At 45.5% G+C, this 12,373-nt stretch overlaps 1 protein-coding gene across 3 annotated transcripts in view; it reads left to right on the plus strand.

Annotated features, from left to right (window-relative positions):
* The window catches only part of SUCO (SUN domain containing ossification factor), a 59,136-nt gene that overhangs the window by 10,696 nt on the left and 36,067 nt on the right, over positions 1 to 12,373 (plus strand). For all 3 annotated transcript variants that reach the window (XM_075287963.1, XM_075287965.1, XM_075287966.1), the window contains exons 2-4: positions 6,908 to 7,016; positions 8,464 to 8,556; positions 9,314 to 9,459. In XM_075287963.1, coding sequence (XP_075144064.1) covers positions 6,908 to 7,016; positions 8,464 to 8,556; positions 9,314 to 9,459 — 348 coding nt within the window. The remainder of the gene's footprint in view (positions 1 to 6,907; positions 7,017 to 8,463; positions 8,557 to 9,313; positions 9,460 to 12,373) is intronic.

A 12,373-nucleotide genomic window follows, 5' to 3' on the forward strand; every position in this document is an offset into this window, starting at 1 on the left:
ATACATAGTCTTATTGGGGTCTGTATTCAGACTCTTATGTGGTGTTTTATTAGAGAAATCCTCACTATGGGCCCTATAGTTATAAAGACAATATGTCAGTCTAATGCAGACCTGGGCAAAGTCCGGCCCTCTGACTGATTCAGTCCGGCCCGCACAGCTTTGACTAGGGAGGCGTGTCTGGGGGGGGGGGGCGTGTCTAGGGGGCGTGTCTTAGTGCCGGCCGAAGATGGAGATGTGGAGCGTGTCATGATGATGAGAGATGTAAGGTGAGCTGCAGGGGGGAGAGAGAGTGTATGTGTGCCTGTCTATATGTGTGTGTGCCTGTCTATATGTGTGCCTGTCTATATGTGTGTCTGTCTGTCTATATATGTGTGTGTGTCTCAGTAACCTAGGGGCAGAGATGGAAGGGGAATGTTATACTAGGGCAGAGATGGAGGCAGGACATGAAACTGGGGGAGAGATGGAGGGGGGACATGAAACTGGGGGAGAGATGGAGGGGGAGGGGACATGAAATGGGGAAAATAAAGGGGGATATGAAACTGAGGGAGAAATGGAGGGGGGGACATGAAACTGGGGGTAGATGAAGAGGGCACAGACTGGGGGGACATTAAACTGTGGAGGTAGCTGGAGGGGGACCTGTCTGCCTCTAGTTGCCCCCAGTTTAATGTCACCCTCCAGCTACCCCTACGGTTTAATGTCTGCTTCCAGCTTCCTGATTTTAATGTCCCCCTCTAGTTGCCCCCAGTTTCATGTCCCGCTCCAGCTGTCAATTTATTGCCGCCCGCCAACTACCCCCACTGTTTAATGTCCCCCTCCAGCTGCTCCAGTTTTGTGTCCCCTCTAGTTTCCACCAGTTTATACTGGGGCACCAGGAGAGGGACTTAATACTGTGGGGCAGTTGGAAGGGAATATTACAATGTGGGGGCATATAATGTACGGGTGACTGTAGGAGGATTGTACTGTGTGGGGGCACATGGAAAGATGATCGGGAATGGGCGGAGTCAACATAGAAGTGGGTGGAGCTAAATTTGTCGTGGCACGGCCCTCTAGCATAGTTTCAATTTCTTATACGGCCCCATGGGAAAATTAATTGCCCACCCCTGGTCTAATGTATGGCTCCTATGAAAATCCCCACGATATATAAGGATCCAGTGACCCTCTGGGGTCCCAATAACTCCATTTCCCTCAGACATGGGCAATAAATGAGCATGTAAAAACTTGAATCCATGTTTCACTATGGCTACCCGTGCTGTGTGCATCATCTCTTCTCCACAGCATTACTTCATGTGCTGTAACGTCATTGCGCTATCCATATCCCTGTATTGAGACATAATATAGCATCAGTATATTATTCTCCGCAAGGCAGGGATGCCCCAGTCTACATGTCACTTGGACATCATTGTGTGCGTTAGACCTATGACATTGCTGTGCACTTTAGACCTTGTACTGTGAGGCCTTGCTGTCGGTGTCGCGGCCTGTAATATGAGGCGTTGCTGTGGGCGTCGTGGCTTGTACTGTGAGGCATTGCATTATGTGCAGCATGGTGGCTCAGTGGTCAGCACTGCAGCTTTGCAGCGCTGGAGTCCTGGGTTCAAATCCTGCCAAGGGCAACATCTGCAAGGAGTTTGTATGTTCTCCCCGTGTTTGCGTGGGTTTCCCCCGGGTACTCCGGTTTCTTCCCACACACCAAAGCCATACTGATAGGGAATGTAGATTGTGAGCCCTATATGGGACAGTGACTGACAGTGTCTGTGAAGCGCTGCGGAATATGATGGCGCAATATAAGTAAGCATAATAAATAATAATTGTTGTGGGTGTTGTGGCATGTACTGTGAGGCATTGTTGTGGGAATCGCGGCCTGTACTGTGAGGCGTTGTAGTGGGAATCATGGCCTGTACGTTGAGGTATTGCTGGGGGTGTTGCTGCCTGTATTGTGAGACTTTACCGTGGGAGTCGTTTCCAGTACTGTGAGGCATTGCTGTGGGCGTTGCGGCCTGTCCTGTGAGGCGTTGTTGTGGGAATCGTGGCCTGTACATTTAAATATTGCTGTGGGTGTTGCGGCCTGTACTGTGAGGCATTGCTGTGGGCGTCGCGGCCTGTACTGTGAGGCATTGCTGTGGGCGTCGCGGCCTGTACTGTGAGGCATTGCTGTGGGCGTCGCGGCCTGTACTGTGAGGCATTGCTGGGGGTGTTGCGGCCTGTACGTTGAGGCATTGCTGTGGACGTCGTGGCTTGTACGTTGAGGTCTTGCTGGGGGCATCATCCCTGTATATTTGGGAGATCAAACTGTATTTTGCTATGGTTACTTGTCCCACCCCTGTGATAATTTTATAGTAATCGGCTCTTGGTATTTATAGTCTCTCTGCATCATATTCTACCTCTTGCCAGTGCATTTGCTTAATGTGATAATGATAATGGCTTTTGGCAGCTGCCGTGTACACAGACTACAAAACTGTAATGTGTGAGAATATCCAAGAAATGTTCTGTACTAAAGTGCTATTCCAGGAGGGCGCATACACCCGGGCATGGCTGCTTTCTGATGGTAATTCAGTTTTATTGAAATATGCATTCATCTAATTTACAGATGGATGCCAACCTGCCACCGAGCATCTGTCACCATCTGTGCAGTAGAGCAGAATGACGACAAGTGGTCAGACTGCCGCTGTGACTAATACCGCCATTACATCCACATAATCTATGTATGCTGAGTGTACAGGGACCACATCCTCCATATCTTTATTATATGGCACTACATGCACCCCTGTGGCTGCATGTCCAGCATTAGAGCCTCTCTTGTTTTAGGGGTTTCCTTGTGCCCTTCTGTTAGAGCATTTTAATCCAAAATACTTGATTGCTCAGCCCCTCCCCTCCCCCTTACCCAAGAGTCCGGAGGATCGCTTAAAGCTTTATCTATCTGGACTGACCATCGGGCACGCCGCCATATACTACTTGTACATTACAAATTACTCAGAAACCTTTTTTTCACTGGAAATTCCATGGAAAGGGCCGGGGTCGGGTCTATAGTTGTGAAGTTGGAGTCTAGTAATCTCTGGACAAATATTGTTTCTTTGCAAATAATTGAAGACAAAAGTACGATATCAAGATGGCAGCGCTTCTATGGAAGGTTTAGTTTTTCTACAATTGTCTTCCTTTCACACATTGACTATTGATAGGTTTGTAATTGGTAATATGTTCCAGTCGGCAGTAACAGCGATGGCCTTTATTCTGTGAGCTCAGCATGTTTTCATGTTGTAAAATGTCATCCCTAATCCCGGTAACTTCTGCATCCTCAGGTGAGCGGCCACGGGTGTGTGTGTGGGGGGGTCTGTTGTTGTCTTGACTTTTTTAGGAAGTCTGATGATTTCTTTATAGGGTTTATCATGTTGGCACATGAATCTCTGCACTGTCTAGTCTAAATTTACACCACCTAATAATAGGCTTACTTTGCGGTGTAATTTTGGAGCATGTTGTTGCAGTTTTAAAGAGGTCTTTTCATGTCCTTATGAATATGCGGTTTTATATACTGCTAAGAAACTGAATTCAGTGAACTGTTGGCTGTCCCAGTATGTGCCCCGGTGCTGAAGAAACTAACGGCACCCATATCTTCCCACTGTCAGAAGGGTATCACCCCTGATAATACCCTAACTTAGCCTTGTACTATCTAAGGAAGCTTAGTGTCATTAATGAGCTGCAAGGAACGACTACTCCAGTACAAGTCTATGGACTAGTACCGTCAGGGGAGATGTTCCTTACACCCCAGAGATGACGCTAGGCTTTGAGGAACGCCCTTCTGACAGTGGGGAGATATCTGAGCCGAAACTAACGGCACTGATCTCTTCACCACCGGGGCACATACCGGGAAAGTAATCTGAATTTACATGATATTAAATACCCTTAAAGTCCTCCATCCGTCATTATTCTCCATTTATGCCTGGGCACAGTTCTAGTAATGGTTTCCTACATAAATAGCTTCCTCTTAACATTTTTTTTTTTTTTTTTTTTTTTTTTTAATGCCTACATATTAATTATTTGCATCATTGCATATTTTGTACTTCTACTTAACTAAAAATACTCCTCAAAATGTTCAGAGGAGTACCGGTATTTTTATTCTTCTGGACCAAATCTAGTGTGACCACTGGGTGCACCCCATACACGTCAGGATTCTGCTGCATCTAGCCCAGTATATCTGCCTGACTTTCTCTTCTGTTGCATTCATGTGCACATGAGACAACTGTACACTCTCCAGAGGATGCTGCATTACTGTATTACTCTAGAATACCTCTCCTTATGGTACAGCGGCACAATATACGCTCTCCATGTACCACCACACAGGAATATAGTATAGGAAAAAAGTCCGACTGAGACTGTAATTTCTGTGGATGCATGAGCTTGAAGTCCAGAGAAGGGAAACCCTGGCATCTGAGCCAATAATAAAAATGCTGTGTATTGTAAATTTCATGACTTGACAGTGCGGTGGGCAGGGGGGAAGCGGAGGTGGTGCTTGTGGGCCCACCCATGCGGATGGGTTCCGCGGGGGCGGAGTTCACGGAGTGCCGTGCGAGAGCAGTCAGCGCAAAAGAGGGGTTTGGGAGTCAGCGGGGGTCCACAGGCGCCACCGCATCTCCCCAACAACGACCCGCCTACGAAGTCGCGGGTAAATACTAGTGACCAATAGTTTTCCTTCTGATAAATCCACTCCTGGCTTTGGCTCAATAAACCACAGCAAAATGTACAATAACAATAATAAAGATTTTTATTTTTACCCTGAAATGTGTGGCCTCAGCTTTAAATGGAGTCTATCACCCGAACCCAGCATATCACCCTAACCCCACAGGTAGAGGTTAGGGCAGGGCGCTCTAATATGGCATGATATGTGGCTTTCCAAGCTTGTAGGTTGCATACATGTGGCCTACAAGATCAGGGTATGTGTGGGGCACTGCTGGTGGGGACAAACTGTGTGAAGCTAACAGGGTTTTCCTCTTGCGAAACATGGACTAATAGAGGATGTCGTCCATTACAAAAGCAAGATGCAATCCCTGTCAGACCAACCACATGTAACTGGACTTTCAGTGTGTGATTTTTATTTTTTCACTTCCCTCTTTCAGTATCCAGAATCTAAATTTAGACTACAGTATGTATCGACTGTACTGAGACGTTTCACTGCGTGTGGGATGTTGGTTCTATATTTTCTGACTGTTTTTGCATCTGTTGTGCCATCTGGCTTCCTGCATGCCGTTCATACTTGGAATACATTAGGCATGTTTTATAGGGACTGTCGGTAGTTTTTGCTTAGCTGTTATTGTATAGCGGGGAATACTGAGGAGATCCTGACAGATTACAGCTCCGAAGCATTCAGAATTGTGGTGAATTCAGCTCTAGGGTATAATACATTGTAACTTGGGGTCAGGCTCAGTCCACGTCACGTTCACTTATGTGTTGGACTTGTACAAAGGACTTTTCTCCCCACTGATTTCAGTATAAAAACCGCGGAAATGGGTAACCACTTTTTTGCCGGAGGACCCAAACAGAGATATGAGTGCAACCAAAAAACGTGTCGACACAAAAAAAACCCAAAACAGACTGATGGCACACTGACCAGTTTGGTTCTGTCGGTCCATGCACATGACAGATCAGTGTGCGACAGTACGACCCGCAAAACTTAGGACAGGTCCTATTTCTGTCCGGTTCTGCTGCCCCCACTCATTGAATGAATGGGGCCAGTGCATGGGTGTGACATGGATGATATCCGTGCACCGGCCGTGCTCTTCAATCCCTGCCAGCGCCTAGCACACCGTTATCTGTTCATCTAGTTTTAAAGGGAGATGGAAAAAACAATACTTGCACTTTCTTCCTGGTGTTGGACTCCATAAGACATAATCGTACAGACGATAGCGGCCGGGCTTGGACGTGCAGCTGTGACACACCAGGGGTGTTTTCCAGAGGTGTAACCAGCTCCACGGATAACAGATTTGGGACTGACGCTATTCTTTTCTCCCAGTAGTAATTTTGCTGTCTGCAGATTGTACACAGTTGGTATAGTTCAGAAAGACGTGTCCATTACAAGTACTGCAGGGAGGGGGCAGTTTAAAGCTTTTGCATTTATCTGATTTCATTTTTCCTAGAATGCATAACTCAGCAATGTTCACAAAGCAGAGACGTCATATTTTTTTGTGTGTGTGACAAAAGGTCCTTGGGGGCCCCCTCAGGGTCCAGGGTCTGGTAGCAACTGCTATCACTGCACCACCTATTGTTACGCCCTTGTCTCAAAGTCTTTAGCAGAATTGGCGTAGACCTTCCATAGGAGACAGGCGGTCACACAAGGGTTAGTCTCTTTGAATGGGCTATTCTGTGCATTGACCCACAGCATAAACAGAGGGCTTAACATGGCAGGTTTCTTTCTGATGTATTCAGTGCTAAGCTACGCCGCAGCACTTTATAAATCAGAGGGTACACGACCAGACTGTGTGTGATATTACAATGTGACAAAGAAAATAAATTTTCACAGAATTGGAGCGAGGGCCCTGCTTGCCAGACCTTACGTTATGCCCTAAAGAATTTTTTCCACTATCCATAGGTTGGAGGATAAATTACTGATGATTGGGGGTCTGGCCACTGACACCCACCAGTCCTGAGAATGGGGGTATTGTACTGACCTGTAAGGGGACCAGTAGTTGGGTTTCCGTCAGGGGTTCTGAATACAATAGTGCTGCAGGTCGGGAGCAAGCGGGAACATACATAGACCTCTATTGTGAGGGGACAGATTTTGAGGTGTATTTGGCGTCACAATCCGCCCTCTCTTGCCCCATGTGAACGAGCCCTAAGAACTGTTACTTTTACTCCCTGTGAATAATGTATATAGTGTTGTATGTGGAACTCGCTTAGTTTTGGTTTTGTGCTTTTCTTTTAGGCTTCCATCCCGCCAAGTGTTTTGCACTGAGGACCCCGTTCTCCCTACAGAACAAGTCACGGAGAATATCGAAGGTCCAATAAGTGAAGATGAGTCTGCAAAGAAAGAGGTATGTGACTCCATTATAGCAGACCGACAAGTGCTTTATCATCCTAGGCAACAATACAAGAGTGCTTGTGTTATTCTGACTTGGCAGCACATAGGAGTCCTCCCTCCTCATCATTATGGCGGTGAAGACAGTTCCAGCTTATACATGGTCCTGGGTCGGGCAGCGGATCAAATATCTTGCTGGAGTAAGCCTTGATACTGGGGATATGACATTGAACTGTAAACAGTTTCTAAAGTCACCCTAACCGGTATTTGGAGAGCTGTCCGTGTCGACTGACCTGCAAACAAGCCGCTGTCCTATCCTAGCAATGTTGTAACACAGGCTACACGAGGCCAAACGCTCTTTAGGGTCTGGATACTGTCTAAACACGACTGGCCGGAGGCAGTTCTCATGGCTTTAGGTGTTAAGTAGGATTGTTGGGCTTTGTTTAGGTTGATGTGCCCTTGACCTCCAATGCTAGGCCTAGAAGTAGTTGTCATGGCAGAGCAGAGGTCGAGCTACTGAATCGTGCACCAGTCAACATGCCGTAGTGCAAAGGGGTTAAACTAGACGTGACTTTGTTTTTTTTTTTTTTGTAGATTGTGAGCCCCACATAGAGCTCACAATGTACATTTTTCCCTATCAGTATGTCTTTGGAATATGGGATGGAAATCCATGCAAACACGGGGAGAACATACAAACTCCTTGCAGATGGTTTTCTGCCCTTGGCGGGATTTGAACACCAGGACTCCAGCGCTGCAAGGCTGCAGTGCTAACCACTGAGCCACCGTGTGGCCCCTTAAACTAGACGTGACTTTGTATGCTCAAACTGTTTACTGTGTATGGGAGGTATGTTAGGTATTATGTTATTAGTCTGCCGCATCAAAGGAGCGCTAAACATAGAAAATGCCCAACAAATGTGCAAAAAAATCCAGTCCCCCCTCCATTAATCTGCCCTTCAAAAATTAAAACTGAGAAGTATATAGAGAAATCATTGAGGGTGACTGTTTGTTTTTTTTGTATACGTGTCTGAATGAGCGGAGCGTAAACTCCGTGTGACGGGGCCCTTAAAGGGTTTATTTTTATGGCCGCAAATGGATTTTTCATACAAAGGCCCTATCCAAAGGCTTGGTCATCAATATGATGTGATCTCTGGGGATTTGACACCTGGACCCGCTTAGATCAGCTGGGTAACTGTTGCAGTGGTTTTGGGGAATAGAAATATCCTGCACACTCTCAAGTAATAGGAGCAGAACTGCAATTTCCCAAAACGATGACTACGCAGTGCACTGGGCTGCATCACTATGAAGATCCCATTCGGGATGGAAAACCCCCTTTATATTGTTAAGCTTCTGATATTCAATCTTTTCTACTTCTTATAAGTAATGAGGGAACATTTGAGGGACTTTCCAATGTGTGTTTAATGGTTTATAAAACATTTATTTTCTTTTTGTGTTTTATGATAAAGGAGGAAAAGGAAGCGCCTAAGATTTTGGAAGAATCTATACCTCCGGGTCAGGCGGCAGAAGATGTCCCATTAGACTGTACTCAAGATGAGACGGTAATTTTATTTCTATGAGTTTCCCATCATGTTTCTAAAGTTATGCTAGATCATTTATTTTCAGTGTTTTAGTTGAAGGCTTACATCCCATTATAAGCTTTATACGTGACTACATATACACCACATAAGGTCTGAGGTGCTATAGAGCAGCTACTGGGCTATTCTGCATCCTTGGCAGCCATCCTAGGTGCAGAAAGGTGTCTGGGGCGTGAGCTACTGCACATGTTCTGGCTTGCCTGCTGTGAGTGACATTGCACCCTAAACAATGAGCCGTAAACGCCTTAGGGTCCGACACCCACCCTGCACAGATCAGCTGTTGCAGCTACTTGTGGGTGCTAAAAGTGGACTGCGAGTGTGCGCAGTATATTCCTATTCAAGTAAAAGGAGCTGCACTGCACCACTATGGAACCAGCTCTATACAGTGGACAGTGGTGCTGCATGTGCTCGCCATCCACTACCCGCCACTAGCATCTAGATCACATACCAATGACTGATGGGTCATAGGTGTGAAAAATCAATTTGGGGCTGGCAAACCCCTTTTAATGTATTCATTAGTGAGATGCTGAGGGGCCACATTTGCGTTCACTGTTAATGTCCACGGAGATCTTGTAAATGACTTCATGAAAACCACATGAAAGCTTTCATATGTGACACTCATGCAGCATATCTTGGAAGGAGACTACTGTATACTTGTCACGTGTGTGTGTGTGTGTGTGTGTGTGTGTGTAACTTAACCGTGTCATTTGATTTCGTGCAGGGCAAAAATCCAGATCCGGTGCTAGATGTACCTCTTGGCGACATTGACACTAACAATATGGAGAAAGCAGCTATGAACTTGGCTACAAGTGCTGAAAACATTTCCAGTTCGTCTACCTCAGAGATTCCTCCAGAAACACTGCCTGAGTAAGCCTTGTTCTATTCATTCACAAATAAACTGTTGCTGTTTTGTTCCACTTTATATTTTTGCCGGGCTGATTTCTGATTTTTGTATTGCCCGCTATGTTCCTCTATACTTGACAAAATTGATTAAATATCAATGGCCAGCGTCACATCTCCACTTCATCGCTGGGCAGTGAGGAATGCCCCCTCAAGTCTATAGAGTGTACAGTCAGGGGTGTAAGGCCGACCCTCTGTCACTGCAATGATGCTGGTACCAAAAGTAATGGCCCTGATATCGCTAAGACCAGGGAACATACCTGCAAAATTGACAGTGCAATGCATTCAGTGCAGTATCCCTTTGCAGAGATCTGTAACTTGCCACATGTTAAAGGACATGAAAGGTTCTCCTTAACCTGCAAACAAATTCTCATACTACAGCTGGTGAAGCGGCTCTGTTCTTAAAGTTAAAGAGAATCTATTGCCACTTTCACAAACTCTGGCTGTTGGCATCCTTGAAGTCCTGCACCACTGATTCCAGCACAATTTGGATTTTTTAAAATTCTCTACCCCCCCCCCCCCCCCAGACCAGACCAGACCAAAACAAGGGGATGTAATTCTGAGCTCTCTGACATAATCCTCTTCTGTTTGGACATTGTTAGAATCCATTATCGCACCTCCTTGTTTGTGGCCTCCTGAGGCCTCCCATCTGACTGTGACGTTCAGCTGTAGAACTGGGGACTTGTGTTATGTAGAGATCGTTTAAAGAGGACCTTTCATCAGATTGGGCACAGGCAGTTCAATATACTGCTGGAAAGCTGGCTTTCCCGATCTGTGCCCCGTGTAAAGCGCTATCAGTCCCGGTACCGTAGCTCTTTACAGTCAGAAGGGCATTTCTGACAGTCAGTCAGGAACGTCCTTCTGCAAAGCAGCGCCTAAACCTGAAAGCGGAGACAGAGCGCAGGTGTGAACCTGCCGCCCTTAGCAGAAGCCATCCTAACCACTTAGCAGAGTCCTTCGTAATGGAAAACGGTCAGTGTTTTTCACTGGGAGTGTTAGAAGGTTTTATAAAACCTGCAGAATTGTGTGTAGAGCTCTGGAGCATTAGATACAAGGACCTGGCTAAACATTGCTCTGTAATATAACATAGGATCTGTACATGATAAGGAATTCCATGTGTAAGCAAAGTTGGTAAACTAATGTACCTGTAATCTGATGTTCCACGTGGATGCAGATATGAGGTAACAAAAAAAACAGGCAACTGGCTCAGACAAGTTATTAACGTTGGGAATCTCCAGTCCAGCTACGTAATGCGGTGGATGCTACCATGTAAGCACGATCATATGCAGACTGGTTACCATATTGTATTACTTGGTTTTGTATATATTACATTAGGTCTAAAATTGTAACTATATCAACAACAACCCCGTCCCTGGCCTCGTGAAACAGCTGATAATAGTATATTATGTGGAGCGAAAAGTCCTGCAAGCAGCACTTTTTTTTTTTTTTTTTTTTTTTTTTACGCATTTTTCTGATTTAGACTGTCTTGGTGGTGGAAATCTGTCTCGTATATTTGGGAGACACAAGACCTACTTCACTATGTGCTTACAGTTGTAACACTAGACTGGCCATGGTCTCTCTTACTGAGCAGTTTTACTGGCGAGCCATATGTATAGCGGGTGCAAATTTCTGGCCAGCGCTCTATAACTAGGGCTTGCCGAGTCTTTTCCGGTCCTCTTATCTGATTGTTCTAGTTGGCATCACAATGAACAATATAAATTTGGATCTGACCTGCCAACATTAGCTGGGCCTCAGACTTTTGTTCAGCAGGAAGGGTTGTGGTTCATTGCCTGGTTAGATGGTTTCGCCTGGCTTTGTAAAGTTTACTAGCTTGCAATATGCCTTTATGACTAAGAAAATTGAAAAAAAAAGAAAAAAAATGGCACTTTTAAATACATGCGCACATATGCTGTACTGCACAAAAGTTTTAGGCAGGTGTAGAAAATGCTGCACTGTAAGAATGCTTTCCAAAAAAAGTGATTATCATTGACAAAAATAAAGTTAGGCCTGGTTCACATCTGCATTCGGTATTCCGTTTGGGGAGTCTGCATTGGGGACCCCCCGATCAGAATACCGAATGCATTGACTAGCGGTGAACAATGAAAGCGCACGGACCCCATAGAGTATAATGAGGTCCATGTGTTTTCCACGCGGTGGCCGCACAGAACATGCAGAGAGAAAAGTACTTCATGAGCTAATTTTCTCTCTGCATGACTCGTGCGGACGCCTTGCTGAAAACACATGGATCCCATTATAGTCTATGGGTCCATGTGCATTCATAAGCTCACCTCTTGTCAGTGTTCGGTATTCAGTTCAGGGGGCTCCTCAAGCAGACTCCCCAAATGGAATACTGAATGCAGATGTGAACCAGGCCTGAATGCCTAAATCCCACCAATATTTGGTGTGACCACCCTTTGGAGAAGTCCAGAAAATTCTGTGCCCACCCCCACGGGGCCCTGATCTCTCAATCATCCAGTATGTCTGAGACAGAAGGATCGGAACGAGCCGACATCCACAGAAGATCTGTGCTTGGTTCTCCAGGGTGTTTGGCACAGAAATGGACAAAACTATTAACTCTTCTGTTTCTGAAAACATTCTTACTTTACGCACATAGTACACCTGCCTGAAACTTTTGCACGGCACTGTACACGCACACATAAAATAAACCCGCCTCATGAATTGGTTCTCTGTTTAGCGTCTTGTTGTTGATCTTCTGGTTTTAGTTTGTGTGTCCGTTCTATGCCAGAAACCAGCTCTGTATTACAGATTTTCTGCCTAATGGAGGATGGGTTAGGGAATTTTCCTGGATTATGATTTTTTTTTTTTTTTTTTTTTTTTCTGGTTTTAGAATTAAAAAGATGAAAATAATGGCAATGTTTGA

This window comes from Leptodactylus fuscus, chromosome 9 (assembly GCF_031893055.1).
Source record: "Leptodactylus fuscus isolate aLepFus1 chromosome 9, aLepFus1.hap2, whole genome shotgun sequence".
Taxonomy (NCBI): domain Eukaryota; kingdom Metazoa; phylum Chordata; class Amphibia; order Anura; family Leptodactylidae; genus Leptodactylus; species Leptodactylus fuscus.